The sequence below is a fragment of the Nipponia nippon genome, unplaced genomic scaffold (assembly GCF_047370975.1).
Source record: "Nipponia nippon isolate SJK-2023a ecotype South Korea unplaced genomic scaffold, ASM4737097v1 scaffold_5, whole genome shotgun sequence".
Classification (NCBI taxonomy): Eukaryota; Metazoa; Chordata; class Aves; order Pelecaniformes; family Threskiornithidae; genus Nipponia; species Nipponia nippon.
The window spans coordinates 98788716-98804319 of record NW_028262369.1 but is presented as its reverse complement, the minus strand read 5'-3'; the positions used below and the strand labels follow the sequence as shown (position 1 = coordinate 98804319).

The 15604-nt window shown below is 38.8% G+C and overlaps 1 protein-coding gene across 2 annotated transcripts in view; it reads left to right on the top strand.

The window, feature by feature from the left end:
• NEB (nebulin) overlaps positions 1-15604 on the top strand; it is a 124755-nt gene that overhangs the window by 59548 nt on the left and 49603 nt on the right. The window contains exons 69-96 of one of the 2 annotated variants that reach the window (XM_087731531.1): positions 3-110; positions 287-598; positions 1133-1336; positions 1532-1636; positions 1781-1888; positions 2065-2376; positions 2861-3064; positions 3260-3364; positions 3509-3616; positions 3793-4104; positions 5145-5348; positions 5573-5677; positions 6191-6295; positions 6388-6699; positions 7004-7108; positions 7359-7457; positions 8614-8715; positions 8907-9014; positions 9866-10177; positions 10314-10418; positions 10503-10607; positions 11188-11292; positions 12255-12362; positions 12450-12563; positions 13327-13524; positions 14446-14550; positions 15138-15242; positions 15334-15438. In XM_087731531.1, coding sequence (XP_087587657.1) covers positions 3-110; positions 287-598; positions 1133-1336; positions 1532-1636; positions 1781-1888; positions 2065-2376; positions 2861-3064; positions 3260-3364; positions 3509-3616; positions 3793-4104; positions 5145-5348; positions 5573-5677; positions 6191-6295; positions 6388-6699; positions 7004-7108; positions 7359-7457; positions 8614-8715; positions 8907-9014; positions 9866-10177; positions 10314-10418; positions 10503-10607; positions 11188-11292; positions 12255-12362; positions 12450-12563; positions 13327-13524; positions 14446-14550; positions 15138-15242; positions 15334-15438 — 4380 coding nt within the window. The remainder of the gene's footprint in view (positions 1-2; positions 111-286; positions 599-1132; positions 1337-1531; positions 1637-1780; positions 1889-2064; positions 2377-2860; positions 3065-3259; positions 3365-3508; positions 3617-3792; positions 4105-5144; positions 5349-5572; positions 5678-6190; positions 6296-6387; positions 6700-7003; positions 7109-7358; positions 7458-8613; positions 8716-8906; positions 9015-9865; positions 10178-10313; positions 10419-10502; positions 10608-11187; positions 11293-12254; positions 12363-12449; positions 12564-13326; positions 13525-14445; positions 14551-15137; positions 15243-15333; positions 15439-15604) is intronic. The other variant, XM_087731532.1, reaches the window with a different exon arrangement.

Sequence of the window (15604 nt, the reverse complement as noted above, 5' to 3'; positions counted from 1 at the left end):
AGAAACATTACCAGAAGGCGTGGGACGAGGCAAAGGCAAAAAGCTATGACATAAGAGCTGATGCCATTCCCATCAAACACGCCAAGGCTTCCAGAGACATTGCTAGCGAGGTACAGTCTTCTCTTCATGTGGTGGTTGTGTCTGTCTCTTCCTGTGTCCAGCTCAGCAGAACTGAGTGAGGTTCGGTTGAAAGGGCTGACGTCTCAGGAAGCTGAAAGCCTTTTGTTCCTTAGTCACGTTCAAGGTGTGCAATGTGTGGCTGCTAACGTTCTTTCTGCATTTCTAGTACAAGTACAAGGAAACACACGAGAAGCAGAAAGGCCACTACATTGGGTGCCGAACTGCCAAGGAGGATCCCAAACTCTCGTGGGCTGCGCGTGCCATGCTGCTGCAGAACGACCGACTCTACCGGAAGGCGTACCATGATTCCAAGGCCCAGGTCCACATACCAGTCGATGCGATGTCAGTGCAGGCCGCCAAGGAGTGCCAGACACTAGTCAGTGATGTTGACTACCGCCATTACCTTCACCAGTGGACCTGCCTGCCTGACCAGAATGACGTGATCCATGCAAGGAAGGCCTATGACCTACAGAGTGATGTGAGTGTGTGTAGAGATGTGGTAGTGACTACTCTTGCTATCGAAGAGTGATGTGAGTAAGAATAACTGTAGAAAAGCTTTATGGCAGGTGCGTGAGGCTCTGTTTTTTAGTGAATGTGCAAATATCCTTTCAAATGCACATGCCTACCATCAGTCCTGGTATGTTTGTTTTAATTCATCTGGATGATCTTTTTCAAATCAGTAGTGCTTTGAAATTGGGAGCCAGAAATATTCCGAGCAGTTCATAAGGAAGCCATGTTTTTTGTTCCGCCGTAGAATGTTTGCTTGCAGTTTATTTGCAGACTGCTTGCAGATTATGCCACTGGTCTGCATGTAGCAAGTGTCTTTAAAAGTATCCTTGTTGCTGTGCAAATCAGCAGTTTAGCTGTGTGTAGAAATGACCTAGAACGCCACAGTCTCATTGACTGCTTGTTGTGTAACTGTAAGAGAAAGAGCTTGGGAAAAGCCTTGTGCAAAACCTCTCTGTAGGTAGAGTTGTCCCTGCAATGTCAGTAATTCTTGGTTTATTTGTAGAATGTGTACAAGTCAGACCTGGAATGGTTGCGAGGCATCGGGTGGTTGCCAGAAGGTTCTGTGGATGTGGTCAAAGCCAAGAAGGCCCAGGAACTCCTGAATGAGAGGTTGTACCGCACGCGGCCAGAGGAGTTGAAATTCACCAGCATTACTGACACGCCAGACGTTGTCCAGGCTAAGATCAATGCTTTGCAGATCAGTGATGTAAGCTTACCTTTCACTTACCTTTCACTTATGGGATGACAGTTTTTTTCTTTGTGGTGCAGAGTAGGGTTTCTATCATGGGAATGACCAATTGGAAAGTACAGCAAATGAGAATTACCCAAGACTTCCTGTCGGTGGGTTTCTCTTAACGTTCAGACCATAGTGAGATGTCATTATGCTTCCTTTCTCCTTTAGCATCTGTATCGTGAAGCCTGGGATAAAGATAAGACGCAGATTTCCATACCTTCCGATACTCCTGTAATGCTGCAGTCCAAAGTCAATGCTCTCAACATCAGCAACGTAAGAGAATAAAGTCATTATGCGTGTGAAACGTTGTTAAATTAAGAGTATGACAACTGCTCTTCCAGAGTAGCCTTTAAGAAAAGGCATTGGTATCCGAGAGTCTTGACTGCGTGTAACAAGGGTGATTAATTTGCTTTGCAGAAACATTACCAGAAGGCGTGGGACGAGGCAAAGGCAAAAAGCTATGACATAAGAGCTGATGCCATTCCCATCAAACACGCCAAGGCTTCCAGAGACATTGCTAGCGAGGTACAGTCTTCTCTTCATGTGGTGGTTGTGTCTGTCTCTTCCTGTGTCCAGCTCAGCAGAACTGAGTGAGGTTCGGTTGAAAGGGCTGACGTCTCAGGAAGCTGAAAGCCTTTTGTTCCTTAGTCACGTTCAAGGTGTGCAATGTGTGGCTGCTAACGTTCTTTCTGCATTTCTAGTACAAGTACAAGGAAACACACGAGAAGCAGAAAGGCCACTACATTGGGTGCCGAACTGCCAAGGAGGATCCCAAACTCTCGTGGGCTGCGCGTGCCATGCTGCTGCAGAACGACCGACTCTACCGGAAGGCGTACCATGATTCCAAGGCCCGGATCCACATACCAGTCGATGCGATGTCAGTGCAGGCCGCCAAGGAGTGCCAGACACTAGTCAGTGATGTTGACTACCGCCATTACCTTCACCAGTGGACCTGCCTGCCTGACCAGAATGACGTGATCCATGCAAGGAAGGCCTACGACCTACAGAGTGATGTGAGTAAGAATAACTGTAGAAAAGCTTTATGGCAGGTGCGTGAGGCTCTGTTTTTTAGTGAATGTGCAAATATCCTTTCAACTGCATGTTCATGAGCCTACAGTCAGTCCTGGTATGTTTGTTTTAATTCATCTGGATGATCCTTTCCAAATTAGTAGGGTTTTCGGCTTGCGTGTCAGAAATATTCTGGGCAGTTCACAAGGAAGGGAAACATATGTTTCTGTAGGTTTTTTGGTCTGCTACAGCATGTTTGCTTCCAGATTGCACTGGTCTGCATGTAGCAAGTGTCTTTAAAAGACCAGTAATTTCCTTGCTGTGCAAATCAGCGTTTTAGCTATGTTCGGAAAGAACCTAGAACGCCACAGTCTCATTGACTGCTTGTTGTGTAAATGTAAGAGAAAGAGCTTGGGGAAAGCTTTGTGCAAAACCTCTCTGTAGGTAGAGTTGTCCCTGCAACGTCGGTAACCCTTGGTTTATTTGTAGAATGTGTACAAGTCAGACCTGGAATGGTTGCGAGGCATCGGGTGGTTGACAGAAGGTTCTGTGGATGTGGTCAAAGCCAAGAAGGCCCAGGAACTCCTGAATGAGAGGTTGTACCGCACGCGGCCAGAGGAGTTGAAATTCACCAGCATTACTGACACGCCAGATGTTGTCCAGGCTAAGATCAATGCTTTGCAGATCAGTGATGTAAGCTTACCTTTCACTTACCTTTCACTTATGGGATGACAGTTTTTTTCTTTGTGGTGCAGAGTAGGGTTTCTATCATGGGAATGACCAATTGGAAAGTACAGCAAATGAGAATTACCCAAGACTTCCTGTCGGTGGGTTTCTCTTAACGTTCAGACCATAGTGAGATGTCATTATGCTTCCTTTCTCCTTTAGCATCTGTATCGTGAAGCCTGGGATAAAGATAAGACGCAGATTTCCATACCTTCCGATACTCCTGTAATGCTGCAGTCCAAAGTCAATGCTCTCAACATCAGCAACGTAAGAGAATAAAGTCATTATGCGTGTGAAACGTTGTTAAATTAAGAGTATGACAACTGCTCTTCCAGAGTAGCCTTTAAGAAAAGGCATTGGTATCCGAGAGTCTTGACTGCGTGTAACAAGGGTGATTAATTTGCTTTGCAGAAACATTACCAGAAGGCGTGGGACGAGGCAAAGGCAAAAAGCTATGACATAAGAGCTGATGCCATTCCCATCAAACACGCCAAGGCTTCCAGAGACATTGCTAGCGAGGTACAGTCTTCTCTTCATGTGGTGGTTGTGTCTGTCTCTTCCTGTGTCCAGCTCAGCAGAACTGAGTGAGGTTCGGTTGAAAGGGCTGACGTCTCAGGAAGCTGAAAGCCTTTTGTTCCTTAGTCACGTTCAAGGTGTGCAATGTGTGGCTGCTAACGTTCTTTCTGCATTTCTAGTACAAGTACAAGGAAACGCACGAGAAGCAGAAAGGCCACTACATTGGGTGCCGAACTGCCAAGGAGGATCCCAAACTCTCGTGGGCTGCGCGTGCCATGCTGCTGCAGAACGACCGACTCTACCGGAAGGCGTACCATGATTCCAAGGCCCGGATCCACATACCAGTCGATGCGATGTCAGTGCAGGCCGCCAAGGAGTGCCAGACACTAGTCAGTGATGTTGACTACCGCCATTACCTTCACCAGTGGACCTGCCTGCCTGACCAGAATGACGTGATCCATGCAAGGAAGGCCTATGATCTACAGAGTGATGTGCGTATGTGTAGAGATGCGGTAGTTACTCCTTTTGCCATTTAATATATTACAGCCTTATTTTGATGGTTTGATACTACACAGTCACAAAGGATTTATCTTTAGACTGTTTTCTTCAGTTTTTCATGCTACTGCTATTACCTGCTCTTTTTATCCTTTAAAAAGTATTGGTATTAACTCTAAACTTTATAAAAGCTTTAGTTGGTATCTGCTATGTTACATATGCTTTTGGAGTATTGTGATTTGTAGAGAATGGAGGATTTCTCTCTCTTTGATTGGACTTCTGAAGTAACAGCTGTCTGCTACTTTGGAATCAGGTGGCTTTTATTACTCCTGTTTATCTGAGTCAACTTGAAATTTTATTTAATTGCAAGAAAACTATGTAAGATAGCAGGTAAGATGTTTTAATGGCTGATTGCAAAGCAGGAGGAGTCAGTGCAGCTGATTTCCTGACTTGTCTTTGCTGCCTATCAGTCAACATCAGTCACTCTTCCTCTGTTTCAATTATTAGCTTCGGAGGTGAGATTCATGTTCCTTGCTGAAGGATTTGCTCAATTAAAACTTAAATAGTGTTGCCTGATACCACTTCAGGAGTTATGCCAGTTAGCTCAAGCCACCATTACCTCTTTAACTTTTTTCTTTCCCTGCTTTTTGTTAAATTTCCTGGTGAGCAGCTTGTTTTTTTGTTTGGACTTGTAAACTGTTGAGTGGCTAGAGGAATAAGTATTTTGGAGGGGACACGAAGGCTCTTTTAACATTTTAATATTCATCACCATTAACAGCAATTCTGTTCAGTTGTTTCCCCTCTATTTAACTGCATAAGGTTTAGAATGTATTGTTTAAGAAATGAACTACTTAGAACCTGGTTCCCAGATTGTATTTTACTTATGACACTGAACATCTTTTGTGTATAAAAAGGATTAAACTAGCTCTATCTGATTTGACATTTTCTAAAACATATACTGCTTTGTGTAGCTTAAAATACTTAAGGCAGTCATTTTAAACACAATGTTTTCCTTTTCTGACCATGTCCGATATAGGCTGTCTATAAGTCAGACCTAGAATGGCTCCGTGGAATTGGCTGGTTGCCTAATGACTCGCCGGATGTTAAGAGAGTGAAGCATGCCCAGAATCTCCTGAGTGATAATGTGTATCGTACACCTATTGAAAGCTTGAAATACACCAGTGTTGTTGATTCTCCAGACGTTCTTCTAGCTAAAGTGAATGCCGAACAAGTCAGCATTGTACGTGACAATGTTCTTAACGTTGTTTTGAGGCTATAAACAGTTAAAGAGAAATCTCACTGCTAAAATATAAAATTGATCAGTGGTATTTTAAGTCAAGTTTAATGCTTTTCCAGATATTTTATTTTTCAGAGGTGATAATTCAGGAGAGATTTATGGGATTTTATGTTATTGACAAGTGAAATTCCATAATTACAATATCATAAAATGAACTATTTTAACAGCCAAAATACAAAGAAGCTTGGGAAAAGGACAAGACTATGATCCATATTATGGCAGACACACCTGAAATCAACCTAGCCAAGACTAATGCTGCTAATTATAGCCAGGTATGCTTATCATTCTATTTTCTTAATTTCTGTAAAATAGTATATGTATCCTGTGAATTTTAACATTCTAAGATGTTATTTACAAAGTTGAAGATTGTCACGTGAATCTCATTGAAGTCTGTCTTCATACAGGGCTTGCAACGTTCCCCTCCTTCTTAAAGGATTTAGACATTTTAAAATAAATGCTTGCATACAGCTGTTTAAAAATTGTTAATATCATGCACCATTGAGATAATATTTTGCTGAAATGGATGAGAGCCCATGGCATATAAATATTTTCTAAACTTTTACAAACACCCTTCTATGCAGTACAAGTTGCAAAACTGGTGTTGCGGGTACTGTACATGTTTGAAAGGCAGTAAGATTCGCAGCAGTATTTATGGCTAGGAGCAGGAGTAATGCACAAAAAATTCTCGCGCTGTTTCAGCAAACAAATGGCCGTTAACTATGGGTTTCCTTAATGGCAAATGCCAGAGTATTTAGCATATGTGTGACATTTTGCTGTCTTTTCAGAAACTGTATAAAGAAGCTTGGGATGAGATGAAGATGAGTTGTGATTTGAGAGCAGATGCAATCCCAATCAAGGCAGCCAAAGCTTCTAGAGAAATTGCTAGTGATGTAAGTGCCTAAAGATGCATCTAGCTCTTCACATGCTTTAAGAGCGGTTTCATGATAGCCGTTAGTAATGGTGATCTTTGCTCTTTATCCAGTATAAATACAAACTGGATCACGAGAAGCAGAAAGGACATTATGTTGGAGTTCCAAATGCAAAAGCAGATACGAAAATGCAGTTTGCCCTTGGCATAGGCAAAGTTCAGAGTGAACTCGAATACAAGAAGCACTTCGCCAAATGGAAGACACAGTGCCACCTACCAGTAGACATGCTCTCTATCCTATCAGCTAAACATGGTCAGTCTTTGGTCAGTGATGTTGATTACCGTCATTACTTGCATCAGTGGATCTGTCTTCCAGATCAGAATGATGTCATACAGGCTAGGAAAGCCTACGATCTTCAGAGTGATGTAAGTCAACATGAAAACTTAGCTTAACGTACTACTGTATTGTTTCTTCTTAGTCTGCTTCAGGTCTAAGTAGTGGGAATCTTTTACTGAATTCAGTGAATTGGCTTTGCTGTTTATTAGGAATGCAAAATATATGCCACTTACATATTGCCAAGTTTGAAGTGTGATAAATTCAGATATAGTGCTCACGTTGGAATTACTGTTCTCCTTTTAACCAGTGGAACTAAGTGCCATTATTTAGGAATCTTGCTGGATTGTACAGGGAACTGTAACTAACAGCATGGACCCTATTTTGTTTTCCCAGGCTATCTACAAATCTGATTTAGAATGGCTACGGGGAATTGGGTGGTTGCCAAATGATTCAGTTGGAATCAACCATGTCAAACACGCTGGAGATCTCTTGAATGAGGTAACAAAATGTTTTTCAATGCTAAAATTTTCTTAAGGGTATATGTAATTTAAAGTATTTTTAATGGTTAAATGCATAAATATTTTTTAAAATAAAAAAGTACAACTGGAGTGTTTCCACAACATTCATTGTGTACGGAGAGTTTTTCTTTCCATGTAAACTTTCTTATCTTGTCTATGTACTCAGAATTGCTGTGTTAGCTATAAAATATTCCAGTATGATCTGACGGTTCCTCTTTTCTCTTGTATAGAGAAAGTACCGTACAAAAGCTGAAACTCTTCCATTTACTCCAGTGGCAGACAGAGTCGATTATATCACAGCAAAGAAAAGTGGTGAAATTCTTAGTGAAGTAAGTTTGCTGGCATGTTTCCAGGCTGTTAACTTGGTCTGTATATTTACAGGGTAGGATTTTATCTTTAAAAGGGTATTTATTTTATCTTTAAAAAGAATGGAAAAAAATTCTTCATCTGGGAATTCTGTGAATGTATGACATAAAGATGAATAAGACTTCACTAGCTCATCTCCATCACTTATGAGGGAAGAAGGTCCTCAGGCAGAATAACATCTTTCCTAGACATGTGAAAAGCCAGTGCCAGTTCTGCAACCAGTCCCTTCTTTCAGTCTTGGCCGATATCATTGCTGATCACTGACAAAATGAACATAAATAACCACTTGCACTCTGGCAACCATAATGTTTAATCCTTCTCACTTATGCCAATATGAGTTTACACTTTTTAGTTAACTACTGTGTAACAATAAACATGAGCAGAACTGGTGTGCTGTCAGCTTGCCATTCTTTATATGTTTTTGAAGGCTAGTCTGTGAGGAGCTGGTCTGTGAACATGAAATGACATGGCCCCCCTCTCAGTTCATGAGGTTGTGTTTCTTTTTTGCTATATGCTTCTGTTAGGGAACAGGCCAAGCTAAACACTTGCATTAATTCAAACACTGGTGAAAAGTTGGCAATAAGAAGGATACGGTTGAATTGAATGGCATTCTGTCATGCAACCACATAGAATCATAGAATCACATACACACATTTGGGCATGTCCTGTGCTTGGGAACATGACTCAGTGTAGCTATCTGTGGTTGGGAGATGCTAGAATGCTGCATTCACAGAGAGATCATGCTGAGCAAAGAGATTTGCTCTTAGAAAGCTTAAAATCTATTGCCCTGGTTCTTCTTCTTGCTTGGCTGTTGGCTGTACATCCCTGTAGACCTAACAGGTAGCATAACTTTGACTTCTGAAGATTCTTCCCTGTCCATCCAGCTGCCTTGGAACAAGTTTTCAAAATTTTCTCTGAGAAATTTTGTAATTTCTTGTCTTGTATAATTTCCTTCCTAAAACAATTACCCATTTTGGATGTATAGTTAATGTGTCATGTCTAATAGCCTTGCAAATTCAGGGTTTTATATATTATTTCATGCATAAAATATGGGTCCTGGTATTATGTTTTCCCAATTTTGTGATGGTGCTGCAAGGCAGTCATTTCTTTTTGTTCTAGGTTAAATACCACAAAGCATGGAATGAGGTCAAGTCAAATTATACTCTAACAGATACACCACAGCTAGATATGGCCCGAGAGGCAGCCAGAATTCTTAATCAGGTACGTGATCTCTCCTTGACAGTTTCTACTCACATTAATAACTCTTTCGAGGAATTTAGAAAACTTGCCTTATTTAAGAACATCCTAAAGGAAAGATTCGTTATCCTTATACTTTAATATAGGTTACATATATATGGTAACAATTATCATCATAGTAGTGTTGAATTCCTCCTCACTTTTATTTTCCACAGAATTTATACAAGGAAAGTTGGGAGAAAGAAAAAGCCACTGGTTACCTCTTACCTCCTGACACTGTGCAGATCTGTCATGCCAAACGCTCAAATGATGTCCAAAGTGAGGTAATAATTTTTTTCATTAGGAAGGCAAATGCTTGGAAGCCTGGAAATGTTAAAGGCCTTGCATATTCAACAACAGACATAGGAAGCTTTCCATTAGGGGTAACAGCCAGTAGACTTTTCATGAAGTCCACTGTCCTCCAAACAATTCAGCCATCTTTGCTATTATGGGTTTTACAGATATCAGTGCTGAAAGGTCAGATTCTCCTTTCCACCTTCACTTTCTCCAGAAACAGTCCTTTCAAAATCAACTAAGGTGGACTTCCATATTTTGTAAATGTTAAATAATTGAAGTGATATTCGGATTACAATATATAGCTCTGATTTCACTTTTTGGCATATTATGGAGGCTTTCTCCTTGAAAAACTGTAAGATGGTATGCACATTACATTTTAAATTTGTGCCTAATGGATGATGAAATTATTACATGACTCAGTTTGAATATACATTTTATCAAAACAATGTGATTTAAATACCTTAAATAAGCATCCACTCTTCAGATAGTCTCAAATAATTTGGTACAAAAATTTTTTGCAAAACTGAGGCTAAATGCACTTATTAGCAAACATTTTCTATCAAGGCTTTCCTCTGGTGTTAAAAATACTGTTTATTGAAAAATGGTAGCATATTAGTCTAGAAAATCATATATTTTGAAGTGGAAGGACTATACAAAGTAACATTACTGTTTGTGTCATATTTTTATCTGGTCATGTACTGGAAACCTAAGACTGCAGTTGACAACTCCTTGTCTCATCTATTCTTTGTGTTGACAAAACCATAGCTGTTCACAGGTTAAAAACAGAGTGGATATAATCAGTGCTGATTTTATACATATTTCTCCCCTCTTCCATCAGCTTAAATACAAAGCTGACTACGTCAAACAAAGAGGTCACTACGTTGGAGTTGCCAGTATGAGAGATGATCCAAAACTGGTGTGGTTTGAGCACGCAGGAGAGATCCAGAATGACAGATTGTACAAATCAGACTATCACAAAACAAAGTCCAAAATTCACATCCCTCCGGATATGGTGTCAGTCGTAGCAGCAAAGGAATGTCAGACCTTGGTCAGCGATATAGACTACCGCCAATACCTGCACGAATGGACATGCCATCCTGACCAGAATGACTGTATTCAGGCAAGGAAGGCCTATGATCTGCAAAGTGATGTGAGTGATATTACATGCATACTATGTAATTTCCACTTAGTTTGGTCTAAGAATATTGTCCATATTATGTAAGACTGGAAAATGTCATCCTGAATTAAATTATTTCTTTCCTTTTTTATTATCTTTTATAATTTAGAATATTTATAAATCTGATTTGGAATGGCTTCGTGGCTGTGGTTGGATTCCTCTGGATTCAGTGGAACATAAGAAAGTTAAGAATGCACAAGAACTGATAAATAAGGTAAGCGAAAATATTTTAGCAGTTAAGCGATGAGCTCTTCTTTCTCATGCACAGCGTTTAAGAAAATATTTCATCTCTTTGCAGAGAGCATATACGAAAGAAGCCCTTGATAACTTTTCTAATTATACCAGTGTGGTTGACACTCCCGACATTGTTATGGCAAAGGTTAACTCTGTCAATCAGAGCGATGTAGGTACTCTTTTTTAAATAGAAACTGTTATGTTACTGAAATTAGTAGATGACTTAATTGCTTTTGCGAAACTATACTGTGTTTAGCCTTATGTATGTGTGTGTGCATATGCATGCTTCATTAATAATAGACTTTTACTGAGGTAAATAAGTTTAGTAAGAAGTGATATAAATGAACAATGCAATATCGCTATCCAAAATAATTTTGCATTTTCCTGTAGAAGCATACAGCATGTTCCTTATTTAGAGTTTACATAGATTTTGCTTATAGTAGTTTAAAATTGAGTCCCATTCTTGGGGAACCACAGTTAGTTGTATAGTGCTAGTGGAGTTCCTGGCGTTGCTACTAACCTGTATTTGCTGATCAGTATGTTTAATTTCACTAGAATACTGTGTGGATTTTGTGGTGTGACAAATGGATGGCATTTGCCTGTGTACTATAGTGGTTGGAATGTATTACCCAACATTACTGAAGATATGATAACATAACAGAAAATTAATGTCTACTTCTAATAGATGGACTAGTTGGTATAATTTATTTCTCCTCTGGAATTAACATTGTGTTTGTTTTCTTTTGTAGATAAAATACAAAGAAACATTTAACCTTGAGAAAGGCCAATATATTGGGTCTGATGATACTCCTGCGCTGAACCATGCCAAAGACATGTCCTTACTATACAGCGATGTAAGATTTGATAAATATCTAACTAAGCTTTAATTTGTTTGTTTTGAAAGCAACAGAACGTGGAGTGGACTTCAGAAAGCTGTTCTGTTTCTGTTTCTGTCATTAGTCTACTGGGTGGCACTGGGAAAGTGATGTAATCTCTTTTTTCTTCAGTTTTTCCCAGTTTGGATCATTGGGATAAGGATAATTTCTTTCCTTATTGAACTGATCTGAAAGCTCTGCCGTGTGGTGTTTGGAAGTAGTAATAGCAGTAGTAGTAGTAGAGTTTGTGTGACAAAAACAATTTATAATTCCATCCAATAATATCTTCCTATTTACCTTTATTTTTTTATAAGAGAGGAGAATTATAGATGATTTACATTATTAAGCAGTTACTTTTGAGTAGTCTCACCAATTTTAATGGGAAATCTCTTTTTTGAAAATGTAAGTGACTACTCATTCATATGAGTAGGTGCTTCATAATTTAGTCTGAAGGTAAATATATTCAATATTTAACAAAACATGATGCATTAGAAAATGCCACTGATGCAATTAATGCTCTTATAATAAACAATAGTATTACTTGGAGATTTTTCACAATTTCGAACATCTATCTATAAAATTATCAATGTCAATTCTATACTGCACTGTTAAACAAGAGCTCATGTCTACATTCTGGATATTTTTGTTACTCTTCTGGATGAGAAATGTTGAATTCCAAATATAGTAAAGAAAGCAGAGATCAGCTCAAATTTGTGCCCAGGTGCCTTCCTGAATTGGAACATGTATTCTGTTTGCCTCACTCACACTGAATAAGTGTTCAAAATGAACATTCTTCATTTACTTTATTGGGACAATTCATGGAATAAGGAACTACTCTATAGAAGTGACCATATTCCATGTATGTATAAATGGCAGAGTCAGGTTTCTTGGAAAGTATAATGGATTTTTTATCAAAGCCTGTATGTGTTTTGTTTGTCTAGAAACTTTATAAAAAAGCTTGGGAAATTAGCAAGCCCATTGGGTATACTTTGGATGAGAAATATATTCCAGTTGTTGGAGCAAAGCGTGCAAACTACATAAATAGTGAGGTTAGTATGAATTTTCCATTCGTTCTCTTTTTTTTCCCTATATGTTGTTACAATGAACTTTAAAATTTCCACATGAATATTTTGCAGCTTAAATATAAGGAAATATATGAGCAACTGAAAGGCCATTACCTGGCTGGGAAGGAGATTGGTGATTTCCCCAGCGTCGTTCATTCGCTAGCATTCCAGAAAATAAGGAGCGCGGTAAGGAGAGAATTAGTCTTGCTGTAGTATTTTCCATTTTCTTTATTTCAGTGTGACATATTTAAAGATAAATAATGCAATGCCTAATAACACCGGCAAGAGTGTTTTCAACATGTTTATGTTTCCTGAATGGTTATTTTGTATGTGGGTTGAATCACTGAGCTTGAAATGATTTAGGAGTTTAAGAAGGGATTTGTTTAGCTATTAGACATATTAGAATAGGGAAATAGACCTCTTTTCTATTTCGGTTTAAGAATCTGAGCAGTAAGAAATACTACATGACTTGGGATTCTTTTGCTTTACAAAGAAAAAGTGTTAATTTCGAATTGAAATAGGAATTTAAGAACTGGAAATGTAAATGCACATTTGGTGTTTTGTTATTATCACCACTGCATGTCGTGCAGGGCATAAAGTTAGTATAATCCCAAATATTCTGTCTTCATTTGGACAGGGAGATTTAACTAGATTAAAAACATGTTTGTAGCATATGGCTTTTTTTATCTTGAAGTCTTGTTAATTTTCTCACCAGTTGTTAAATCTGCAAGTGAAGAAGGTCATTCTTGTCCTTCTAGGACCTCATCAGAATAAATTGTGATTAATATAGAAGTTAAGATTTCATCCTATTGAATCCCATGGGAGTTTAGCTACTAAGTCCAGAAAGCATGCCTCAGATTATGCTATAACCTGTAGCCTATTAGAGTCAAAATTACGCAGAAAAACACTGTTCTCGCTTCTCACCTTTTCCCCAATCTTTCCTTTTTAGTTGGCATACAGAAAGAATTACGAAGACACCAAAGCAAATGTCCATATTCCAAGTGACATGATGAATCATGTGCTAGCCAAGAAGTGCCAGTATATCCTCAGTGATCTTGAATACCGATCTTACTTCCATCACTGGAATTGTTCACCTGAAGAAAATGATGTTATTCAAGCCAGAAAAGCCCAGGAAATTTTGAGTGATGTATGTGTTTCATTTATTTGTTTGACATTTTAGTAGCCTTTCATGTAATTTGTTCCAAGGTATTTAAATATAAAATACTTCAAATATCTTCCATAGTACTTCAATACAAAATTAATAACCATCGTCTTAGATTGCTTGGTAGCATAGTACCAAAAATTACATTTTTACAGTTTTCTTTGGGACATTTTAATGGTCTGGTTATTTATTATTCATTTGTAAATTGGAAAAATTTTAAGTTGACATTTATGAAACCTTCCCAAAGTCACCACTATCAACACTTAATCTCTCTTTGACTGGATGAGACTGTATAGAAAGCTTACCACTGGCACACGCAGAGGAGGAATGTGGATGTACCATGGTACAGTCAGAATGTTGCTGCACTGCAGTGACGGTTATGTATTGGAATTGGGAATGTTGGAATTTGCACAGGAGCCAGGACAGTATCCACAATCCTCCTGGATCCAGTGGGTCTGGAAAAGGCTTCTCTTCATTCTTTTGGGGTTGTTTCAGTCCACAGAGTCTGAGCTGAGTGAATGGCACACTGAACCACGACACTTTTTCATATTACATAGTCAACAGTATCTCAGCTTGGGCCAACCAACCTTCCTAATAAAATCTGATGATGTGTTAATTGCCTGGCCTATTACTATGCTGTATTATGTGGTTTAGTTTCCCTTGCAAATCCTGTGGGTAAAAATCATTCAGGCAAACTGTGAGATGGGCTAGTCTTCTCTGTGCTCACGTTCAAACTTCCAAATAGATTGGAATTACTGAATGGGTCTGGTCCAGATTCAGTGGTAACCTTCTGCATTGAGTTTGCACAAGTGGAAGATATTGAATATAGAGAAGAAACAAATACTACTTTCTTCAAGCAGAAGGCAAATTTCTTCCTAACTTAACAGTCTGCTTTCTTCCGTATAGGTGGTGTATAAAGATGACTTAAATTGGCTGAAGGGACTTGGATGTTATGTCTGGGATACTCCACAAATCCTGCATGCTAAAAAATCGTATGACCTCCAGAGCCAAGTAAGCATGTTTTCCTCAAATAAGTAGATATTTACAAGATATTTTTTTCTTCCATTTATAATTCACTGGGACTGACACCTGTCCTAGTCCAGAGCAGAATGAATTCCTATTACATCAGAAATATTTTTGTTCAAACTATGATAATACACTCTTTTAGTTTCATCTGTGGAGACATGATCGCTTTTGTTATTGAAAAAGCAGAAAACTTAGGAGAATGGAAGGACAGCAAGGTTGTGTTTTTTAACAGCGAGAAGATAACACTTTGTCTTTCTGTATGCTACCCTGTCCACAAGATACCTCAATGAGATGTTTATGTTGGGAAAATAGTGTCTCTTGCCTTGCTGATTGTACACTTAGCCTACTAGACGCTATACACTGATGTGCAATTTTCATTATTCCTTAGTTCATACTGGCTATGTATTAAGTATTTCTTTCCTATGGCCTGTCACTTTTAAAGTTGGTCTTAACTGGGCCATAATCCTGGGCTTCAGCTGTTCAGAACTGATTTTAAAGGAAGCTTTAAAGGCAGAGAATTTCCTGGTCATTTTCAGCATTAATGTTTTGTTTGTTTTGTTTTGTTTCCTTAGATAAAATATACAGCTGCAGGAAAAGAGAATTTTCAGAACTTTGGTGTTGTTACTGACACACCTCTCTACGTGACTGCAGTGCAGAGTGGTGTAAACGCTAGCGATGTGAGTCTCCTCACTTTTTCTACTCAGGCTTTTCTCCATGCTCCTTCTGAGAATTGAAACAAGTTAACTAAATCTGTCTTTCGTCTTACAGGTGAAATACAAGCAAGATTACCACAAAACTAAGGACAAGTATACAACTGTGACTGAAACAGTGGATTCTGAAAGAGTTCAAAATTTGAAACATCTCTTTAGCAATGTAAGTGTTTCTACACATTTTTTTCTCTTAAGGTGCTACAGTGTGGGTTTTTTGTTTTATTTTCTTTGTTCACTCTGTTTGAAGATAAACTTCCAAACATGGAGCTTATCAAAGCCAGTGATAGCCCTCTGCATTGCTTGAGTATGGGGAAGATGCTGTATTTCAG